Source organism: Pocillopora verrucosa, chromosome 6 (genome assembly GCF_036669915.1).
Source record: "Pocillopora verrucosa isolate sample1 chromosome 6, ASM3666991v2, whole genome shotgun sequence".
Lineage (NCBI taxonomy): Eukaryota > Metazoa > Cnidaria > Anthozoa > Scleractinia > Pocilloporidae > Pocillopora > Pocillopora verrucosa.
Window position 1 is genome coordinate 3,093,917 of NC_089317.1, and position 25,126 is coordinate 3,119,042.

At 38.1% G+C, this 25,126-nt stretch overlaps 1 protein-coding gene across 1 annotated transcript; it reads left to right on the forward strand.

The window, feature by feature from the left end:
- The first annotated feature begins 7,024 nt into the window (after nucleotides 1–7,024).
- On the forward strand, nucleotides 7,025–23,496 carry LOC136282070 (nucleotide-binding oligomerization domain-containing protein 2-like). The gene is made up of 7 exons (XM_066169304.1): nucleotides 7,025–7,147; nucleotides 14,216–14,260; nucleotides 14,670–15,306; nucleotides 16,079–16,189; nucleotides 16,633–16,737; nucleotides 17,699–17,800; nucleotides 20,332–23,496. Exons 3-7 carry the CDS (start codon nucleotides 14,673–14,675, stop codon nucleotides 22,530–22,532), a joined length of 3,153 nt encoding a protein of 1,050 aa, XP_066025401.1. The 5' UTR covers nucleotides 7,025–7,147; nucleotides 14,216–14,260; nucleotides 14,670–14,672; the 3' UTR covers nucleotides 22,533–23,496.
- Nucleotides 23,497–25,126: the final 1,630 nt, after the last annotated feature.

A 25,126-nucleotide genomic window follows, 5' to 3' on the forward strand; every position in this document is an offset into this window, starting at 1 on the left:
CTTGTAAACTGACCCATGGTCGACGCAATTTGGATGTTTTAGTAGTTGGGTTTTAATCTGCTTACACAGAAAAACTGGGTGAAGGAGTGACTTGACTTGCTAACTGAAATCAGAGAATACCTATGGCCAACTCGTGCATAGAGTTCTTCATCTAGAGATGAAATATGGTTGTGAACCTGTAATTATATTTCTTGTAGCAATGCAAGGTTGCTCTTATCTCAAAAGCCGAGCATGGTAACCATGGTAACCATCAACTCTGCTGAGAAATAAACGCATTTATAGTCTTTAGAAACAGCACAAAATATTCTCCTGCGTTTATCGAATTTCTGTTCGCAAAATTTGGCAAATTTAGATGCTGCAATCCAAGTCTTTCTTCGCCTGCACAAGCCAAATTTTGCTATTTTTCATTCATATGTCACGTTCCGCCTCAGCTGCTCAAGAAATGGTTGAATTGCAGCGCAACAGTCTTTGTTTACAGCCTTAATCCTTTAACTCCCAGATCAAATTTGTAATTCTCCTACTGTCAACCATAGAATTCTAATGAATTTAGTATTGAATCAACTAATTATCCCTAAATTGATATTTCTCTTTATTCTCATCACTTATCTGGTTGATATGGTATTGATATTGTAAGGAGAAATTCTGTCTTTGTTACTCATGGGAGTAAAAGGGTTGACTCCCGCGTGCATCTGATAACAAAACTCTTTAAGTTTTCTGCCTCGGAACGAATTACCTCAGAAGGCATTTTAGGCTATCGCAATATTTTTTTCTGATGGAAAATAAACATATGAGGCAGTGAATTCCACAAGTTTCCTTTTGTCAGAAAAGTCCGCTTCCATCGATTCAGTCGCCAATGCTCAGTTTACATAAGATAATCGAATTTAATCATGGTTCATGTTTGACATCAGATCATAAACAAGCGAAGTGATTCACAGTAGTGGGTTTGTGCCTGAACTCGATAAAATTTTTTCACTTGCAAGATTATATCTAAAGCAATGATGCTTAATAGGTAACAAAGCCTTACTAACGTCACGTGCGGTTACTTCTCCAATGTGGTTTCGTGCTCGAGCGAGTTCGGAACGACTAATTACCAGTGTCTACATCTTAGTGAGTGAGTGACTCATATGCATATCTGAGTCCTCATAAAAACTCTTTTGCACGAGTTAAAAATGAGAAAGGAAAAAGAAAAGAGAGAAAAGATATTGACCATAGCAACAGGTTACCCAGGTGTTCAAACTTTCCCCACCCCCTCCCCTCCTCGGTTGTTTATTTCTGAGAGAGAGGTAGGAGTGGGAAAAGCAAGAAAAAAGGATGAGGGAGAAGTGAATTAAAACCTGGCTCTGTACCACAGGTTCACCAGCCTTTAAACAATATAAAACGAAAAGAAAAAGAATTGATGGAAGAGATATAAAGTGCCTATGTTTTTTTTGCTGGTTAATAACTGTATTCAAAATTTGATATTATCAACCTCAGCACCTTGTGAGTTCTCCTTGACCATTTCTTTGCGCATTAAAAGTACAATTTGGAGGCCAAAAAGTGTCCCCATTTAGCGCGCGGCCAAAACGATCATGTTACGTAGCTGTGACATAGAAAAATGTGCAGAAACTTCGTCGGAGAAAGGAGAAATGAAGAGGAGACGACGAACAGATTTCGTGGACGTAGCGCCAAATGAGGTAATATTTTTCTGTCAACCAAAGTGATTTGAGAGAGAGAAAAGGGAGGATTCATAAGTTATTTATCGGCTTGAGGTAGTGACCGATGTGTTTGCTTAAAAATACTGCCCAGCCGGAAAACGAGGTATATTTATGAAAAATGACAACGAAAGTTGGGATGTACTCGGCGACTCACGAAAGCGTCACCGTGGCCCGTGGGCAGAGATAGGAAAATACCGACCGGGTAAAGAACCAATCAGATTGCAAGATTCGTTACCGTGCCCTCTAAAAAAACAATAAAAAAGAATAATAGATCTACACCGGGTATTTCCATACGCCACTTTCCAAAGGATGTAGCTGTATGGCCAAAATGGACGCGTTTCCATCGTAGTCATAGAGGAGATTTTATTCTTTAAAGTTGTTGTCAGCCTTATGCTCCGTTTCGGCTTCGAAGACGGCTATCACGAACACATGCCACTGGTCAAATAAGGGGAACTTAGATCGCCAGTGAATTCAGCTGAAAAGATTGCTGATTAAGGGGCCTATTCCACATCGGACACGATTATACCACATTCTTTTCGGCTGACATTACGCAAGCGAAAAATGGTGAGCTTCTCAATGTTGCTTATTTCACGCGCTTGAGAGATACTTATACTCTTTGTCTTTCCACATGATTACATTTGCGCTTTTCTGATCGTTTGATAATCCTACCAGTTATAGTTTCCATCGAATTTTACAAACAGAAATGCATCATTTGTATTAAAAGTCAAGCCCTCTCCTGAGCTGAGCGGTATCCTGTTGCCTGGACAGTGCGAAACCTCTGGCGGATACTGGCATAAACACAAGCTCGAAGGGGCCTTGTACTCTGCCAGCCTGGGTTTCCGAAAATCCATCCCACAAGCCATCAATTCCCCTATGACCTCAAGAAACTAAAAGTAGCAAAAATAGCAATGTCAACGCGACGAATTATGAAACACAAATACTATTGAATTTGATAGTAGCGAATCCGAGTGCTGTGTGAAAGTCAATGCATACGAAATATTCATTTACAACACTGATGTCCGCGGTTATTTGCCAGTGAGTGAAATGGGTCACGTGGAAATGCTGCACTCAAACTAAAGAGGTCTTTCTCTATTAAAAGTCTTATTGATGAATATAAACTCACTCGTTTTTCGTTTAAACGGCACGACGACGATCGCCTCCGCCTTTACAATGTCTGAGGAAAGGAGCAACTTGCAATAAAACTGATCGATGACTTTCCGATGAGAATTATCGCGCGTGCTTCGTGATTCAGCTAGTTCTTTCGATGCTGACGTCAAAAGTAAGCTTCTGGTTTACCAAGGGAATTACTCTACAACAACGAAACCCAAGAACACTGACCATGCAAGGCGAACGTTTTCCGCACCTAGTACGAAAGAATAATTTGTTAGGGCAATAAAAAAAAATACAGCTTCCCATTCTTACCATAGAACTTAAAATTTGGTAACGGGAGTTTTTTTGTTCTAATCTTGACCTAAACACCGCAAGCAAGAAATCGTCTTTGTCCCTTTTTCAGTGTTAGTCGAAATCTTTGTTTGATGCACGCGGTTCTTCTTTGAAGCGCTGAACCGTACTTGCAACTGCCATTTCTTCTTTGCTACTTGAGTACGATATATCACAACTCTTTAAGAGCTTGCTGAAGGTAGATAGACATACTTAACGGACATCATTTCTAGAGTTTTTCAAAGCTGACTGATACAAAATTACCAGAGATGTGAGAGATTTGTAATTGACAACTGAGAGTTTTCACACTTATCTACGTTATCGCCGGCTAACTCGTTGCCAGTCTACGGACAAACTAAGAGCACTTTAGGGCCCGAAAAAACCGAGTTTCATTTTTTTGAAATTTTCTTCTATCGGAATTGGTTTGAATATATGATAAGCTAAATAGATATGCATAAAGGAAGTCCCTGTCATAGGTACATTATGAAGAGAAGAAAACACTACGCTTAAATTGTGCATGTTTGAAAAGCTATCCATGTATAATAAAAAAAAAAAAAGGTCATGAATTAATTAAAAAGAGCAGCAATTCGGCACGCTCCCTATGTCCCCCTCCTCCCTCTTCCCCATCATGCACCCAGGAGGGGAGGTCAATTTTAGAAAGAGGGGTTCACAATTCTCCCTACCCCTCTCCCACCGTCTTAAAAACCCTTCATTTACCCTTAAGGGAAGTGAAGTGTACAAAGGGAGGTGCATATTCTCCTTCCGACATACCCCTCCCACTTTCCCTCCTCCAAACACACATACGCATGCGCCAAACCCCTGATACACCCTTGAGTGGAAGTCAAGTTTACATAAAGGGGTATATATGCTATCATCCCGCGCATGATTCGAGGGGGTTGAATTTGGAGCAGGGGCAAGTTTCTAAAGAAACTGTAGTGCTAGCGCTGCGTCGGTGGGGAATATAACAAGATATTTTGGTTTTATTAACTGAATTGAAAACGCAAATTGGCCACCGTAAAGAGTTTCTAAAGATGACGTTTCAAGCGTTAGCACTCGAGGGCTAACATTGCAATTGCCAGCTTTAGAAACTCTTTATGGTGGCCAAGTTATATTCTATAAATTTAGTTGATAAAACCAAATTAAGTTTGCTTTCAAGTCACTTGCGTGTTCGGGCTTGTGGCGATTTGACTGATCGCTTTGATTGGCAGGCTTCGTTTTCTTTTCCTTTCTCTTATATTCTTGATACGCACCTCTGCCGAAGCATACTTTTGTCTAGCCCCCCTCCTCCTCCTCCCCTCCCCCCTCCCCCCCCTACGTCCCCAGGCTCCGCTGTCCCTATGGAATTGTTAGAGTTGAACATATATTTTTACCTAGACACCCAACACGAGATAAAAACGTGGCAAATCTTCCAGTTGTCGATTTTCGTTTTTAGCCGCGAGAAATGCCAACACCAAAGCCACTGAATACGTAACTTTCGGTTTTTCTTCTTCCCCTTCTAGGAGCGTTCGAACGTCACTGTCTGTAAGCGATAAGGTTATTCTAGTGTTTTTCAGCCATTATCCGAAAACATTCCAACAAACGATCTTGGATAGAGAGTGGTGAAGGCTTCGCCGTTCATTTATCAACCTGACCGAGTAAAGGCGAGTGACGTTCAGCAGTTGATTGGCGATATCAAACACACGTCAAAAAATATTGTATTTTTTCACGTTTGTTGTTACTGCTTTTCTCAGGGCTGGAAATCCTTGTAAAACACCGTAGTTTATGTGATAAATTCTTTCTTCGGCAAATAAGTGTTCTTTACGTGTTCTCGTATTCGATGTAACCTTCGTCACAGCTATAAATGGCAACAAGGGAGTTACGCGATATCAGTTTTTTTTCACCCAGGCCGCATTCCGCCTAATCAACCCGTGATCTCATTGCCTGGTATTAAACGCCCACAATTTTTTATGTAAACCCCTTCGATGGGGTTCACTGTCTCTCGCATTCTACAAATCTCCCCCGAATAGATTGTACACGACTGATTACTCGCATCATTTGCGCGCACAAATGAAAAGAAAACGTTGTGTTTTTTAAAGACTTCTTACTACCTGTTTGTTTAAAATTAGAACACATCAAGGGCATATTTCAATCACGCACGTTGTGTGAAAATTCCCTAAGTTGGTTTTCTGCAAAAAAGTGGTATTTTTGAACGCATATCCGTCGCTTGTGATGCCAAAGGTATCACCTTCCTGTATCTAACTTAAGCAGCAGTTTGCTATCTCAAAATCAACAGTTTAATTTAGAAACCTAGTTTCAGCGTGAGAGCGTAAGATTGAATGCGTTTGGGTGAGTCTCGCTCAATGCGTGAGAGCTCTTTGGGCGGTTCAATGCAAAGTGACACTTATCTAGAGGAAGTGTTGGATTTCAACTTGATCTTTTCCAATACCTTGATCGTGACGTTTTCCAAAATATTTGGAATAGAATGAACAAAATCTTGTCGTTGTTATTGTTTCAAATTCACGTAGAACTTGGTATGACCTATCCACGTCGTCAACGTAGCCAAGTTTCGTCTATGGACGCAATTTTTTAAATTCCCGACCGGCCGGCGAATCAGTTCCAGACAAGACGATGGAAACCTCACACACGAGATGTTTAATATTCCCGCTCTAATTTTTCCTGCTTTTTTTTTTAAGCCGAAACTGCTTGGTCGTTACAATGCAATTCGTAACCTATCGGAAGCGACGCTGTTAAATTTCTCTTGCGAATCTCGTCAAATGTCATTTATTATCGTCCTAGGATGGAGGTAAGGCCATATAGCCACCCTAAGTGATCTCACACTCATCTAAGCCATGTCAGAGTGCTCAAACTAGAAAAACTAGTGAGCATGCGCATATATATATATATATATATATATATATATATATATATCACCGACTGGAAGAAATTACACCGTTAGTTACTGGCGTAAAAAATTACATATATAAAAATTACATATACAAATATCAATGATTTGAAGAAGATTTTACGACAGTAACTAAAGGCGTAATTTTTTCCAGTCGGTATTCTTTATATGGACGATTTTACGCCAGTAACTAACGGTCTAATTTCTTCCAGTCGGTATTCTTTAAATGGAAGATTTTACGCCAATAACTAACGGCGTAATTTCGTCCAGTCGGTAGTCTTATACAGAAGATTTTACGACAGTAACTAAAGGCGTAATTTTTTCCAGTCGGTATTCTTTATATGGAAGATTTTACGCCAGTAACTAACGGTCTAATTTCTTCCAGTCGGTAGTCCGTTATATGGAAGATTTTACGCCAGTAACTAACGGGGTAATTTCTTCCAGTCGGTATTCTTTATATGGAAGATTTTACGCCAGTAACTAACGGCGTAATTTCTTCCAGTCGGTATTCTTTAAATGGAAGATTTTACGCCAATAACTAACGGCGTAATTTCGTCCAGTCGGTAGTCTTATACAGAAGATTTTACGACAGTAACTAAAGGCGTAATTTTTTCCAGTCGGTATTCTTTATATGGAAGATTTTACGCCAGTAACTAACGGCGTAATTTCTCCCTGTCGGTGATATTTATATATGTAAGATTTTACGCCAGTAAATAACGACGTAATTTTATTCCAGTCGGTGATATTTATATATGTAAGATTTTACGCCAGTAACATATTTCAACTATATATCAATTCATTATAATTAATCTACCGACTGAGTTAGTGGCGTAAAATGTTACAGTATATAGACTGTGTTAGTCACATATTACGCTGTTATATGTATTACCAAAAATATCTCAAATAAACATAAATTTCGGCCGCCGCATTAAATATTTTCTCAACACTCTTCGGAAACGTCGTCTGACGTCAGTGTTTTGAATATTTAATAAGGTACTTTCGGTTCTCCCTTTAAACCGCACCCGAAAACCATTGCTACAGAAGTCTCCAACATGGCTCAGGGGGCAGGGAGTGGTTGATGTCTATTTCGAAAACCTTGTTTGACGTTTGTAAGCGGACGATTGTCGCTAAGGTAAAGTCATTTGTTTACCATATACATACTTTTCAACTTGATTCATGTCATTACAAGGAAGGGACTTGTCTTAAACCCCTGTGGCGTAGTGCTTCAGTCAGCACCTTTCGCTTGTTTGTTGAAGAGATTCTAGTATTTTTCGGATTGGAGCTCATATTTACCATTGATATCACTATATTCAACAGCTTTTGATGTTGATTCACCTATTCTTTATCAATTTGTCGAATTTAGATGGGTTCGCTCAGCTACTATCTATGAAATATGTGTTTTAAAAGACATATCGTTTAAATATTCTTGAATTAGTGCTCCGGCCATCACTTTTCACATGCTTGTTGAGAAGGTACTTGTATTTTTCGAATCGGAGCTCATAGTTACTCTTGATGTCACTATATTCGGTAGTTTTTGATACTGATTCGCTTCGTCGGTATTATTTTGTCGAATTTGGCTGGATTCGCTCGCCTACTAGCTATGAAATTTGTGTTTTAAAAGACATATGGTTTAGATGTGCTTCGGTCAGCACCTTTCGCATGTTTGCTGAACAGGTAAGCGTATTTTGCGAATTGGAGCTCATAGTTCCTCTTGATATTACCACATTCAATGGTTTTTTTATGCTGATTCACCTATTTGTTATTATTTTGCCGAATTTGGTTGGATTCGCTGAACTTTTCAAATTTAATACGCTCATATGCACACGGTCGAAATAAATGCGCGACTCAAGTGCCTTTGTTATTCAGTGCTACAAGTTTCCTTTGTATTACATTGTTGAGTGAAACAGGGAACTTTTAGGTTTGAAAGAGCGGCGAGTAGACAACGGAAAATTTATATCATAAAAAAGCTATCATGTTACACTCACGCATGTCGCGTCGCTTCGCGAATTTATTGAATAGCGAGCAGTAGCAGTAGATTTGCTTGATTTGAGTTGTTGATGAATCAGCTGGGAAGGAAAATGTCACTTACTTAAGGCATCGAAACACATGTTTCATCGAGCAAGTAACGAAACAAAAACTCACCAATATGCTTCTAAATTTATTCATTCCAATCGGCGCTCCCTAAGATATTTACGTCACGGAATGTAAACAATTTGGTGTTTGCATCGCAGTTGATGATTTCTTCGAAACTTCGAACCTACCTCGACACCTTCGATGAGGATCAGAAGGAAATAAATCTAAAATCTATCATCAACCCATGGTATTGATGTTTTGCCTACATTGCACGCGCAGGCGAGTCTTAAAGAAACTTGAACTACATGTATCCTGCTGTAAAATTTTCCGTTCCCATTTTTCGAGCAATTTGGTGAACATCGATCAATGATTTGACAAATGTCGAAACAAAAAGCAAATACGGTTCTCCTTAAAAATTTGCATACGAGTCAGAGCAATACGTAGTCGTGACAGGTAATCATACTGTAACACAACACCATTAAAATAAACGAGTAGAACTTATCAGTTTTTGAATAAATGGCAAGATGAGTGAACCAGTTTTCGAGAACAGCATGTTCACCGATGACAAAAGCTATGAAATGAGTATTCGGACGTGGGTTTGCATTCAGAACGCGACAACCTGTTACAAACGGGCGCCTTAGCTGATTCTACCGAATTACAATACACTGAGACTAAATTTATTCTGAAGAAATTCCCAAGCCGTTGCGACGGATGTATCTATCTACGAAGTGAGAAATGACTATTTTGATAAATGAATTCCGTAGGAAAATGTTAAATCATTTACATATTCCGATTACGAAGTCCCATTGGTAACAGCATATTGGGAGGGTCGGTTCGAACGGCGATTGCAACGAACAAGTTTTCTTGTCGTTGGTAGCCGTGTAGTATTTTAGTGCTACTACATGGTGGCCTATTCTTTGAAACAATAAACCGCCAACAATAGAAAAACAAAAGGACTACCTCCTACTTACTTATGAGGCCGATATTTCAAGGTCGTGCGCGCACGTGCGATTTTTTGACGCGCAAGATTTTGTTATACGCAATAACATGCGATTTTTGGCGCGTTTGATTCGCGTTTTTCGGTTAACGTATATGTGAGCGGTACTGTACCATTTTGCGAAATCGACTGTTTTCTCCCTGGGGTTACAATGTGACGACCTCTTTTTTTTATGTCACAAAAACATTACAAATTAGTTTATTACCAAAGATTTTGGCCTCCTCTTATTTCTTGAACCATATTAAAATATATTTTATCAAAGATTAATTTTAGGAGAGATACTATTTTACGGAATGGACTATTTTCACCTTTTAATAGCAATGTCTTCCTTTTTGAGTCACAAAAATACATTTAAACATCATATTACAATATTTTATTATGACATAATATTATAATATACTGTATTCCCAAAGATCTTGGTCACCTCCCACTTCACTATCCATATAAAATTAATTTCCCAAAATAGTAATTTTAGGACAATTATCATTTTGCGAAATAGACTATTTCACTGAGCGGGAAAGATGAAGCCATTCTCGTCTAATACATGAAAAGGTCACATTGTCACTGCAGGGTGAAAATAGTCGATCTCGCAGAATGGTAACACTTCTTAAATTACTTACTTTTGGCAATGTATTAAAATCCTTCTTATCATGTTTAACATTTCCTCCAACCTTTACCTTATCGAACAAAATACAGCATTATTCCTTTAGTTTTGCTATATGACTCGCTTAGTTTATTTTTATTTTGTTTCGTCTTGTTTCGCAAAATAGAATAAGCTAAGAAATATGTATTTAAAAGGCAAGTGTTTTAAGTTCGTGGTTAGTGCTTTGGTCAGCACCTTCTACACGTTTGCTGAAGAGATGCTCGTATTTTACGAGTTGGAACTCATAATTACTCTTGATATCACTATAATCGGTAGTTTTTGATGTTGATTCACTTATTTGTCATTGTTTTGTTGAATTTGGGTGGATTTTCTCGGCTACTAGCTATGAAGTATGTGTTTTAATAGTAAAATGGGTTAAATTCTTGGATTGGTGCTTCGGTAAGCACCTTCTGCATGTTTGTTGAAGACATCTTCGTATTTGCCAACCATTTGCTTATTATTTTATATTGTTTGACCGAGTATCTACTATTTTTCTGAATCTGGTTAATTTACTTGGAAAATTCTAGAGTTACAAGTAATCTCTCCTCTGCCTTTTGTAACTTGTGTCGGAAAGACATGCTCTGATTGGAATCCCGTAACAGTCAAGTTTTTGAAGGGCATCAGCTTTTCCTGATGGACCATCTACCTGCAAGTGCCTCATGGCACGAAAATTTATTTTACTTGAATTGATGTTAGCAGAACATTGAACAGTTTTTAAGTTCCAATGGGATGAAATCTATCAAAAGACCGTAGTGGCCTTATAATTCATTTGGCTTCCAAATTGGAAATGTGTTTTCAACACAGTTGTTTAAAATCTACTTTCTATAGTTCACTGCTGGCTTGTTGTGAGTTACATGATACGTTCCTTCATTTTGAGCCTAAGGAACAACTGATACATGGTCCTCCACTCCAGAAATATGTAAGCTGCTGCTTATGAGTCACCCCTCAAGTCTTTCACATCAAGCATGAGACTTGCACAAACAAATTTAATATTATATTTTCTCACCGAAACTACATGTATTGTTTCTCACAGCAAACTGCTTATTTAATGAAGTAACTATGAAATTAATTATCCTTTTAAATATAATTTACTCCTCGTTCCCTTTCAACTTGCCTCACTTTCCAGCAGTGAAAATACTCACTAAGGTTAAAGGACATCGTAGCAACTTCATTTTTAATTTTCACAATTTTTGGGGAAGTATGCCCCTTTCCCCCTGAGGAGGTTGATGCCCGTGGCATCACATTTGAAGGCTAATTTGCAGTTGAAAATATCACTATTTAACAGCAATTCAACTTCAAAGTTCTGAAGCCCACCCAGTTGAAGGTAACAAAAGGAGGTCTTGATCCATTAAAAAATTAAAGCGTCGTGTAAATACTAGGACAAACTTCAATTCTTTCTCCTTGTGTTCAAGGCTTCAAGGAAACCCAGAGGTTCTCATAAAACAAAAGGGGTCAGGTATATTTCACAAGGCAAATCACACCACGGGCTGGTTCATCAATTCATGAATGCCGCTCGCCTTTCGGTAAAATTGTCGCAACACATATTAATTTTTGCCTTACCCATGTGTCTTGTATAAACCATTTGCAACCCTCCTGGTAGTGGGCCTATCGTGTAGTAGTCATGAAGGTAGCAAAGGGAGGTCCTGCAGTGAGGGTTTTATAGAATTGTGTGGGTTCACCCTCCCCCATTTGACTTTTAGCCCTAACACCCTAGGAATCTGGTATTGATATTCTCCACACTGTTCTCTTTACATTTCCTATGGAACAGACAAGGAGAATTTGTCAAAGAAGTATATTTGATAGTGAAACAAATAGAAGAGTCAGTTAAGAACATAGGAGCTACATTAATTATTTAATAGGTGTTTTAGTTGATGAAAATCTTTCTTGGAAAAACCACGTTGACTGTGTTATAGCTGAAATAAGTGAGACCATACAAATGATTGCTACATGTAAGTTAAGATGCATTGTTCCCTCATCTGTCTTCATAAATATTTATAAATCCTTCATTTTACCTAATCTAACCTATGGACTCCCTGCTTAGGGCAATGGGTCTAAAAAGTATATAGTAAACAAAATTTTTGTTCTCCAAAAGCAAGTATTATGTTTAATTTACCTTACTGATAGAAAAGAACATGCCATCCACTTATTTATAAATGCAAAAATCTACCTATTACCATCTTATATTATGAAGCTGTGTGTAAATTAAAGCTCAATGTTCATAACAACAGTGCACATTCTAACATCATTAAACCTTTTGTGAGAACATCAAACAATTGTGCCTAATAGTTACTCGCTCATCAACATTACAACTTGTTAGGATTAAGTACTCTAGGTGTCAAAATTTGGAATGAGATGCCAAATGAATAGAAAAATTTGTCAAAGAAATCCTTCAAAAAAGAAACAAAAAAGGCTCTTTTCAATATTCTAGAGACTGAAGATTTTTATACCAAGCCTGATGAGATAATGGTTAAATTTAAACATGGCAAAATTGAAAAAATTGAACTTGCAGTTGTGCAATATCTTTGGTGCACTTAGATACTCGGGATTTGTTTTTCTTTAAAACCACCTAAACGACATTTAATTTGCCGAAAAAATCTTAAAAAGGTGAGATACAACAGAGAGAATGTTTTAGGAAACCTGTACAGAAGAGCGAAAGGTGTCATAATTAGAAAGGCCTCCAGCAGAGTGTTAACGTTTTCTGTAGGCTTTTGTCCAGGATCTCAATCTGCATATATTGTTTTCATCACATCTTGCACTGTACATTCACTGGGAATCTTTAGCACATTTTTCAAAATGTTGAATAATGAGAGTATTCATCAAATGGCCTAAAAGAGTGGTTAAAGTTAGAGGAACTAGTTTAAACCACTTAAAAGTTTAATTTGCCAAAAAAGTCTAAAAAAGAAGGTGAGATACAGCAGAGAGACTGTTTTAGGAAACCTTTATAGAAGAGCAAAAGGTGTCTTAATTGGAAAGGCCTCCAGCAGAGTGTTAACGTTTTCTGTAGGCTTTTGTCCAGGATCTCAATTTGCATATATTGTTTTCATCACATCTTGCACTGTACATTCACTGGGAATCTTTAGCACATTTTTCAAAATGTTGAATAATGAGAGTATTCATCAAATGGCCTAAAAGAGTGGACTAAAAGTGGAAGAAAGCACAAGCCAAAGAAGTTGAAGTTAAGTTGTTCACTTTCACCAGGTTGCTTGATAACTTTTGGATTATGTTTAACTCATGTTCCCGTTTCACGAAATGACCTTTCCCGCAAATTTCAAAGGAGTTCTTTGTCAGGAGGCTTGCCAGGGGGTTCCATGTTGTGTTTCATTGGTCAGTGGCATGACCGCATTGACACATGCTTTTGAAAAGGAGGCAAGAAAACTGTTAATTTCTTTGGAGGTCAAAAACTAGAGGTTTGTTTTTACACAAGTTACCTCAGTCTGCATTAATAGGTAATGTAGATTTGTTGGGTTTTCATGAAAATTGCCCTTAATGTTCCTCAGATATTATCACACAGAAGCGCATAAGGCTTTAATGAAATTTGAAATATTTCTCTCACAATTTATCGGAGTTTGACATCAAGGGAATTCCAACCTCAATATATTTTCTAAGTAACCAATGGGAATATCGAAATTGCCTGACACGCTTTGTTAGCCTATTATCTGCTGAGTGACACTGTCCAGTTTGTTTCAAGGTCTGGAGTAACACAGAGGCTAGTAGTTCAGTAAAGCAAACACCATCAATGCTGCATTTAAACGCTTACGTGTGCCTACCAAAACAAACAAAAACTGTGAAAAGTTTTGTCATTGACAAAATGCAAGGCATGAAACCATTTTAAATTTAGTGCTCCTGCAATCATCACCATGCGCAAGGTGATTGTAGCGAGATATTACACATCATCCTTGATCAATAAGAGCATGCACGTTGCCATTAAATCACTTGACCAATTATAATAATACTTATTATCAGCAAAAATCTACGAGACTAATTATATCATTGTAATGGTGCAGTCTGCAGAGCAGTAGGGGATTGTAATCATCCTAACAGCATGTGGACTGGTAAACAAAAGTAAAATGTACTGAGCTTAGTTAATTTGTTATTAAGTTTAGGACATAGTGGATCATTAGTAGATTATTATCTTTTAATAATTGATAAGGGTAGAGCCCAACAAGCTCTATATATTAACTGGCTTTGCTCCCACATTAGAGATGAAGACATACTTTCTTCTTGCAATATTGATACAATATAAAGCAGAGAAGCGATGAGAATGAAGGAAAATATCAAAAAGAGGATAATAAGTTCATGTAATACTCATAACATTAGAAGAATTGTATGGCAGACAGTAAGGGGAATTACTAATGAGATCTGAGTTTGGAGGGAAAGAGTTTACTACTTAGTGATAGAAATCCATATGACACTATAAGATGATTTTTAATTATTTTACTAAACAAGTACATAAAGATATTTATAATTCTCATCTGTCCTAATTTCAGGAAGAAGTCACCTCTTCCAGGTGCATGTCTTAGTTTTCAACTGAGGTAAGAATAATGTCTGTAAAATGAACAGATATGCTAAGAATTCTTGATCATTGCAATGATGATAACTCTTTTCATTAAGTATATAAAATCCTGATGAATTAAGTTATATCATGGTTGATAAGTATTGTTGGCTTATTTAAGCTTGATATGTTTGAACAAGGGGTGAAGGGGGGGAGGGGTCTTGCACAGGTTACATCAAAAAGTTCAAATATTGCATCACTAAATATTGGGTAATTAAACAACTTTAAGGTTCACATAATTATTGCAAAAAGCAACAAATTTACAGTTCATGGGGTTTTACTTTTATACTCATCATCACAGATCGCAAAAATTAAAAACACTCAGTCGCACATCAAGCAAAAACCCCTTTCACCCCTTTATAATGAGGATGAATTGATCTTTACTACAGCACATGGCATCAGCTGCTACACCAGCATCTCCTTCTACCAAGGAGACAACCAACTATGCCCGACTCTGTCGCCTTCTGGTGGATGTTGGATCCCAAGCCTTGAGAGACACTTTTGATACCATTCATCCCCCTGTAGGACTTGATACAGTTTTGGGGCGTCATCCAGAGCATGCAACACTAAAGTCTCTAAGGAGCAAGAGGGTCTTGAATGCAACGCAATGGGGGAAACTGTATCCAGCTATTCCTTCATCTGTTTCGTCAAAAGGGTTTGATATCACTCTACTGATGGTGTTACTGAGGAACATCTGTAAGTTGGCTCCTCCAAGCACTGGATGGGACAGTCTTCCCCCGTCTACAGATTTGAGTAAGCAGGCCAACATCGCCAGGCTGAAATACTACCGTAATACTGTGTATGGCCATGCTAACCAAGCCTCTGTGGACGATGTTGCATTCAACAACTATTGGCTGGACATTAGCAATGCCATAGTAGGAATGGCAGGAGCAGGTTATGGAGCTGCTATCAGTAAGCTTAAAAATGAGTGTATGGACCCTGATACTGAAGAACACTACAGGCAGCTGCTGAAGCAGTGGAAGGAAGATGAAGACAATGTTAAAGAAAAGCTCCAAGAAATTGAAGGTGCAAATAATTCGTACCTAAGAATGTAACCTTAGTCAAGCAGAAGGTGTCGGGAGGAATGACAAAATCAGCCTTGGACATTTAGGTTTTGATTGGTGTAGTTATGTTTCAGTTACGACTTTTTAATGTTACCCACTGGTAATCTTACAGTGGCCATAATCCACATTGGCCAAGAATACTCGAGCAAATCGTCATCTGATCAGAAGCAAAAATAAAACCAATCACGATACAATGATAAACAGACAGGTGCTGAGGATTAAGAAAAAAAATTTCTAGAGGGATTTATCGCTTGCTTAAATCACAGATTCTCAAAAACAGGTTTAGATAAAGAGAAAAATTTTGTGTGGAGAAAGAAATATTCTGATCCTCCATGAGGAATCGAACCTCAGACCTTCGGATTCCGCGCTCCGCTGCTGTACTACTGAGCCACAGAGACGCTATGGTGAGCTTAGGCCCATTACGTAATTTCTATATGACAGGCGTCCTGCATGCTGCTAGGATCAGCAATGTCGATAGCGGCCTGTTTTTAAATAGAAAAAGAAAGATCGTAAATTTTGAGCTCGGCTAAAAAAATAGAGAAAGATGTTTTTCATCTTGTCACGAGCGTGGGAAAAAGAAAACAAAAAAAACAAAAACAAAAAAGCTTAAGAGAGAGAAAAAAACGCTAGATAGTTACCAATGAGATCAAGGGAGTGAAAGGGTTTATGAATGCTATCTTAAGAAAAAGGTAAGACTTTGCTGCAGGAAAACTAACGTGATTTTTCACTCTCAGCTAGCACATGTAACATTAAAAAAGACCTTAATCAGTTGAGATGTGAAGTAGGAAATATTGCGGAAAAATTGAATACGATGATGGCTCCACAACAGGAAACAAAGGATCGAGGTAAGTTCAGGATGAAACTTCACCTCTCTCGCTTAATCTCTGATCAAAAAAATAGATTATGTTTTGGCGTGAGATTTATCAATCTTTAGCACATATCTTTCCTAGCTTTTAACGCTTGTTTGGGCGTTATTTGTACCTGAGAAGACATTTAATCCTTTCAAAGAGAAAGTGTACCACAACCCCCCCCCCCCCGAAAAGGAGAAAAACAACAGCAAGAAACAACAAAAACGAAAAAAAAAGTATTAATGATACTAATATTGCCAAATAACAGATTAAAAGAAATGAATGAAGGTTTTTTTGGTTTTCCATTGTTGGTTGTTTCATATACGCATAAAATACGAATAAAAACTTGTTTGAGCTAATTCTTTTAATTTAATTCTTTTAAAGTAAAGGGAAAAAGAAACCTGGACTTATTTCAGACAAATATGTGTTTTGAAATTTAGAAAAAATGACAAATGACATTGATCAGATGAGAAGTGAAATTAGAAACATACAAGACAAGTTGTCAAGTTTAATGATGGCCCGACAAGAGGAAACACAGCATCAAGGTTAGTCCCCACAGCGGCTATGAATTCAAAGGCGATTCATCTATTGAAATGCGGAGCTTCGGGAGAGTTATTATTAAGAGGGTGTTCACCGTAAGAATGTTGCATTTTTCGAGTGAACAACGTGAAAATAGATTAAAACCTATATAACCTCGTGGAACGAAACATAAAGGCCCGGTTATTTAAACAAAGTTTGGCCGTTGTTTAACAAAACCACGTCCTAAACTATCTTCAATTTAGCCGAACCTTTTGTCTGAAAAGTCATTTTTGTGAAAAGTGTCGAGAGAGCCTAAAGCTAACTGCGGAAGGACATTTATTTACTTAATTCAACCCTCTTCTAGGGAATGTCTAAGGCCCATTGTGTAAAAATGTGGTTTGGGTTAGACCTCGTTTAAATAGTCGAATCAAAGTTTGTAAACCAACGTGGCTCCAACTGCAAATAATAAATTAGGCAAATATACTGACACAACTTGGCATACGATCGCACGGAAATTACGCACAATACAGTAAAGAGGTATTGTTTGTTTTCAATACACAGTTTAGACAAAAACTTGAAAGAAAAGTCTAAAGATGGGCAATGAATAATGCTTAATTTTTATTGAAAGTACACTTGTGTCTTTTGCGTGCAAAAAGGTGCTCTTTAGAAGGATTTGCAATAAGACCTCTCATCGCTGTTCGTGTAACCGGCGAGGCTGTCGTGTTTGGTTTTGCCTTACAGCTCTTTTCCGGGCACAGCCGCCTATAAGACCATCGTCACCCAATTATGGAAATAGTTTCCTAAACCTCTGCCAAAACCATTTGGCATGTTGCACAGCAGAGCTGGGAATTATTGTCGCTCATTAGCAATGACATTAAGTTATTTTTGAAAAGTTTATTGTTTTTTTTCTACGCGATCTATTTTAAATGGAGTGGCTATGAGTTGACGCTTCTCTTCCGCTGATAATATTGAAATGTTCATCCCTAGGGGACGTCAAAAATTACCTTGATCAAATCAAAATTGATGTTGGAAACATGAGTCACAGGTTGGACGATTTGGTAGCACAACAAAGAGAAACAAAGCAGCAAGGTGCGTACTGCGCTAACTAACTAACAATTGGAATGCGGGCTCGAGTTGGATTTTGAGGGCGAAGCTTGAGTCAACTGTCACGCATGAAACTGAGAGCGAAAAATCCAATGGTTTAATTTAATCTAAAAGTCATTCAAAACTTGGAAAAAAGACAGGTTCGTGTTTTTATTGAATATTAATACAAATGGGCCATCCCCTGTGCTGTTGACATTTCTTTCTATCCGTCACGGAATAAATAGTGAGTAGCTAAGCCAATCAGATGCAGCATTTTCGATCGAATGTATATCTACACTAAACCTTAATAATATCTGCGCTTGGAGAGAACAACAAAAAAATTATTTTGCAATATTGGGGTAGGAATCAGTTACAGCAATTGTTATTTCATCACAAATTGAATCAGATTCCTCCATGGGAAGGAAGAACCCTTCATAATTTGCCTCGCATGCAACGTGTGACTTCGTAGCTCAGTTGTAAGCAGCACGGTATCTCATGAGGAGCTTTGGCCCCGAAAAGAATTCGCAGCACGCATTCTACAGAGGCGCGATCATTTCTGTCATCAGTGTAGATAATTACTTTAACGCTTGCAGTCAGTAGGTGTCTATGCGGTTATTTAAACCTGTTGATTAATATTGACTTAGGGCCAGTTTACATGGAAGTGGGGGACCCCAGGTAGGTGAGGTGACCCGCCTAGGTGGGGTAACCCGCCTTTCCATATAATCTGTCATTTTATCTTGATCACGTTTACATGATAGGTGGGGTAATCCGCCAAGGCGGGTTGCCCGGTCTGCCAGATAGGGTAACCCTGTATGCCGGGGTGACAATTTGCCATGTAAACGTCTCAAGGTGGGGTAACCCGCCTAGCCGGGGTCGCGTTCATGGCAAAAAGCTCAAAAGCTAAACACGTATATTTTAAAATTTTGTACATTTCTTAACCGTCTCAAGGTAGAAATCACCAGAAACCGCAACGGACACACAAGGAGTGTAAAATGTTCACATTTTGGAATATTTAGCGTTGTAAATCGACCATATTTCGTCTCCCAAATTCTTCTTTATAACGCATTCAGTCTACGATTCCTCGTGTAACCTAACACCGCGTAACACAACGCGTGACGCTTTCATGAATAAATACAAATGTGTCCGAGAATTAATCTTTCGTCTTTCTCGAGATGTGAGCTTGGGACGCGTATGCTGAAACTCAAAACACGTTGACCGATCGCTAATCAATATGATACTGGATACGTTTTGTTCACCTTTTTCGTCACGATACAGAATCATTTGTCAGAATTTAGCCGTTTAAAATGTTTAGAAAATCAATTTGTGTATTCTTAATGCTCTACCCTACCATCTTTTATTTTTAAAATGGTTAAAATCTAAGATTTATGTATAATTCTGCTGTCACGTTAGCAAAATCACCAAAAGTTTGAAGTCCCTAAGATGAAGAAAATTAAAAAGTGAAAGATTTTTTTACATTTCTATAATTTCGAACATCTTATTAGAAGAAATCCACCGCAGTTTTCTATGGTCTGGTCTGGACTTGAGAAATGTCATCCAAGAAAGAAAGAGTACTTTTGACCAATTAAAAAAAACGGCTAACGGGTGTTTCTAAATAAATCATGGCTAACCTCTGAATGAACACATATCAAAATTGAAACGCCTTCTAGACCCCTTACATATCACAAAATTTTGTTACAAGGAGCGAGCTTGTCGACTTTTGAAATTTTTGATGTCGCAAGAGGTCAAAAAAGGGCTTTTTGCAACTTTGGCTATTGAGAGCTCTCAAAATATTTTTTGACGTATTTCCAGAAACCGACGAGGTTTTATTTACTTACTACCAAAGCTAATTTAATGGGCAAAGTTTGAGGCAAAACTTTTCTCTGATGCGAAAGGCCTTGGACCAATCTAACAGAGATCGTCGCTTAATTGATATGCAGTAGCGGGAGAAATTGACTTGATAACCCATTAAATGCAGCGGATATTGATCATGTCGAGTTCAGAGTCTGCCTAGTTTCCGAGTCCCTCGACCGTGTAGTGTTCTCAAACTTTTGCACACTCAGAGAGAAATGTTTTATTTTACAGTTGTTTTCAAAATGAAAAAAAAAATATCTGTTTGATTCCGGTTTCTTTTTCATATTATTATGAATTATCAAACTTCGGCAGATAACTCAGACCCAAGTGGTGATATTTCACGATATTGATCATGCCGAGTTCAGACTGCCTAGTTTCCGTGTAGTGTTCTCAAACGTTTGCACACTCAGAGAGAAATGTCTTATTTTACAGTTGTTTTAAAAATGTATTATAAGATATAATATTAAAAATATATTATAAAACAATTATTGAATTCCGTTTTAGCATGATATCAAACTTCATGCCAGTGTTATCTGCCTCAGCCTTCGGCTTCGGCGTATAACTCAGACTTAGGTGTTGATATTTCACCGTATCATGCTCAACATCATCCAATAATTGCTTACTTTCCAAGGGCCATGGCGTGTCGGTAAGAATGCTTCAAAAACTAACAAACAATTGTTTTTCAGGTGGATATGACCCAACTGAAATTATTAATAACATTCGTCAACTCTACAAAACTCGGGAAGGTCGGCTGGCACCGTTTCCCTGGTGTGAAGACTTTAACTTCTCCTTTGACGACATCTTCACCAGACTTAAAGTCATCTACAAAAAGAACACGAGAGGAACCGCAACAGACCGAGTTGTCACGATGTCTGAAATCTTCAACCGGCACGAGGATTGTGGAGAACCAAGAGTAGTGTTAATTGAAGGGAAGCCTGGTATGGGAAAGACAACTTACTGTAAAAAAGTTGTTTTCGACTGGGCCACAGGAAAACACGCAACCGGAAATTGCTTCCCAAACTTCGTAATAGTGCTTTTGATCAAATGTCGTGATGTTGAGTCCGACCTTTGGGAGGCCATTGAAGATCAACTTCTACCTCGAGAAGTTGGTGAAGACGAACGAGACAGGTTCTTCGACTTCATTCGCCAAAATCAATCTAATGTTCTTCTGGTACTCGATGGATTGGATGAAGTTTCTGAGAAGAAGCTAACTATGTTTTCAGAAATTATTCAAGGCCGAGTACTGCACATGCAAAACTGTCGCGTGATTGCTACGGCACGACACGAAGCGAGAGTTAAAGATCGAATATACCACAACACGCTGCTAGAGATTGAGGGATTTACTGAAGAAGATGTAAACTCCTTCATCAGAAAGTTCTTCAGAGACGAATCAGAATTGGCCAAGCAGCTTATTGAGCACCTACGTGTTGATTACAGGCTATATGCAATTTTGACGAATCCTCTCAACACTGCGCTTCTTTGCCTGGTCTATGAAGATTTGAACGGTAAATTTCCTGAAAGCAGAACAAAGCTGTACTTGGAAATAATGGAGTGTGTATTAAGAAGGTACAGAACGAAGCAGCAACTACCAGAAAACGGTGAAGACCTTGTTGACCTTTACGAAGACCAGTTGAAACACCTTGGTTCGATAGCTTTGAAAGGTTTACTTGAGGACAACTTGGATTTTGACGAGGAGGAGCTTGAAGAACACAAAGCAAGCGATTTACCTGGATTTGGATTTCTGTCAGTTCAGCCTGGAGGCAGTAGACTAAGACCAACTAGACGTTATGGCTTTCTTCACAAGACTTTTCAAGAATTCTTCGCAGCATTCTATCTCAGTTGTCAGCTAATCAAGAAAGAAATCAACACGAATAGCATAGCTGCTGACAGAAAATATCGCGATGAGCTGAGAGAAGTGCTTCTGTTTACAGTTGGCATGCTTGCAGCACGATGCGAGGAAACAGCGGTAAACCTCCTGAAAAGTATGGCAACACAGTTAAACCTGACAGAAGAGCGAAGCCTGTCTTTTATAAGACAGTTTATTATTGAATGCAAAAAGGAGAAAAAAAATGTTGATGAAATATTTGGTTCCGCCATTGGCGCTTCTCTTCAAATTGAAACTTTTCGTATTTCAGAGAGAAAAGTAGAAAAAACTTTTGTTGTCTTTTTAAGCAACTTTCTTAAAACAAATACAACTGTGAAAACGATTTCATTGTGTAACTCTTCGATAGACGGGGTTACAGCTCTGGCTGAGTGTTTGAAATATAATACATCGCTGACACGGTTGGAATTGAATAGTGATGAAATTGGTGATGATGGTGCTGCTGCTCTGGGTCAGTGTTTGAAACATAATACATCGCTGACAACGTTGGAATTGAACTCTAATAAAATTGGTAATGTTGGTGCTACTGCTCTGGGTGAGTGTTTGAAATGTAACAAATCGCTGACAACGTTGATTTTGAACTCTAATAAATTTGGTGATGTTGGTGCTGCTGCTCTGGTTGAGTGTTTGAAATATAACAAATCGCTGACACGGTTGGAATTGAGTGGTAATGAAATTGGTAACGATGGTACTGCTGCTCTGGGTGAGTGTTTGAAACATAATACATCGCTGACAACTTTGATTTTGTACAGTAATAAAATTGGTGATGTTGGTGCTACTGCTCTGGGTGAGTGTTTGAAACATAATACATCGCTGACAACGTTGAATTTGAACTCTAATAAAATTGGTGATGTTGGTGCTGCTGCTCTGGTTGAGTGTTTGAAATATAACAAATCGCTGACATGGTTGGAATTAAGTGGTAATGAAATTGGTAGCGATGGTACTGCTGCTCTGGTTGTTGCGCGGAAGTGTCATCCACATCTGACAATATTTGGAGTGCATTGAACCCTTCTAGAACATGGCTACCTTGCCTTATGACCAATTTTAAGAAGCGTTTACGTCAGGAATAAGCAGGGATTAATGACTCTGACCTTGAACAGGGTAAATGTACAGTAGCTTCTATTTGTTGATATTAGTATTAATATAAGACTTATGTAGCATCTGTTTGCCAAGATTATTTACTTTTGTAAGAGCTTTTATAAAAGCGTGTACGTTTAGTCTAGAGACCGTTACACTTTATTACAATCTTATCTATACAGCTTTCACCTTGTCAAGTTTAATGGATAAAGCTGTTAAAAGAAACTATGCTTCAGCTGTAACGCGAGTGCGTGTAAACCACCAGATTATCCACACGAGGATAATTTGCAAACATTGGACTGCCTCGGATTTTGGTGTAGTTGAAAATCAGATGTAAATGTAGATGTAGATGTAGATTTTGCATCCTAAAAAATCTACCAGAAATACAAATCTGCCGCACGTATTATAATCGGAAATTGTGAAAAATCCCGCGTGTATTTTGAAGTTGTTTCCGCCATTGTTCCAAAGTAGCCCTATACGGTCATTGTTAATCGTTTAACAAAGCCTGCTGTAATCTAAGCTGATCCGCTTTTCTTGATACGTTTTTCTTGAGAGGGACTGTTATAATTGGTTAAAGGTTAGAGTAATTATTCTTTGGTGATCAGTTACTTGATTCTCATAAACTTACTTTAGTGTGATAATGTGCTGACACTTTCAAGTCCTGTGAGAAATTTGAAGTTGATAATTCTTAGGGTGCAAAGAGTTAATTAATAGAGTTGTAGCCATGTTGTATGGTAAGACTCTTTATAATGACTACATGAGGCTTTGTTGTAGGCTGTGAAGAACAATTTATTTTTCAAAATGAACCTTTTTTAGAAAAGGTTTTACAAGATATTTTTTAATTTTGTAAAGGTATGTTTACTTGAACCATTTACGTATTCCTTAAGACGTAACTGAGATAAATAAAGGTACTTTTAAAAAGAATTTCAGTTTTCCTCCTCTATTTTTTATTGATGGGTATACTTTTTTTGCGTTCTTCCAGAAAGTCCGTTTGATTATGATGTTCCTTAGCCTGCTGCTTCATTTTTTCAATTCCCTTTCTTCGTTTGATATTTCTTGTAAACTGACCCATGGTCGATGCGATATGGATGTTTTGGGAGTTGGGTTTTAATCTGCTTACACAGAAAAACTGGTTGAAAGAGTGACTTGTCTTGCTAACTGAAATCAGAGAATACCTATGGCCAACTCGTGCATATAGTTCTTCATCTAGAGATGAAACATGGTTGTGAACCTGTAATTATATTTCTTGCAGCAATGCAAGGTTGCTCTTGTCTCAAAAGCCGAGCATGGTAACCATCAACTCCGCTGAGAAATAAACGCATATATAGTCTTTAGAAACAGCACAAAATAGTATCCTGCGTTTATCGAATTTCTGCTCGCAAAATTTATCAAATTTAGACGCTGCAATCCAAGTCTTTCTTCGCCTGCACAAGCCAAATTTTGCTATTTTCCATTCATATGTCACGTTCCGCCTCAGCTGCTCAAGAAATGGTTGAATTGCAGCGCAACAGTCTTTGTTCACAGCCTTAATCCTCTTACTCCCAGATCAAATTTGTAATTCTCCTACTGTCAACCCTAGAATTCTTATGATGTTAGTTCAGAGAATTTAGTATTGAATCAATTAATTATCCCTAAATTGATATTTCTCTTTATTCTCATCACTTATCTGGCTGATATTGTATTGATATTGTAAGGAGAAATTCTGTCTTGGTTACTCATGGGAGTTAAAGAGTTGACTCTCGCGTGCATCTGATAACAAAACTCTTTAAGTTTTCTGCCTCGGAACAAATTACCTCAGAAGGCATTTTAGGCTATCGCAATATTTTTGTCTGACTGAAAATAAACATATGCGGTAGTGAATTCCACAAAATTTCTTTTGTCAGAAAAGCACAGGATTATTTTTGTCCGCTTGATACCGATTCAGTCGCCAATGTTCAGTTTACATAAGATAATTGAATTTAATCGTGGTTCATGTTTGACATCAGATCATAAACAAGCGAAGCGGTTCACAGTAGTGGGTTTGTGCCTGAACTCGATAAAAGTTTTTCACTTGCAAGATTATATCTAAAGCAGCGATGCTTAATATGTAACAAAGCCTTACTAACGTCACGTGCGGTTACTACTCCAATGTGGTTTCGTGCTTGAGCGAGTTCGGAACGACTAATTACCAGTGTCTACATCTTAATGAGTGAGTGACTCATTTGCATATCTGAGTCCTCATAAAAACTCTTTTGCACGAGTTAAAAATGAGAAAGGAAAAAGAAAGGAGAGAAAAGATATTGACCATAGCAACAGGTTACCCAGGTGTTCAAACTTTCCCCACCCCCTCCCCTCCGCAGCTGTTTATTTCAGTAGTATAGCGCGTCTGACTAGCAATTCCCGCGCGGCCTGGGTCCGAGTTTGAGTAATAATTTATTCATGCCATGTAGGTACACGTGTTAGGGTTATTAGATAATTATATTCATGACGTGTAGGTACACGAGGGTAAAAATTGATTATTTAATGAGCGAGTGTCCATGTCG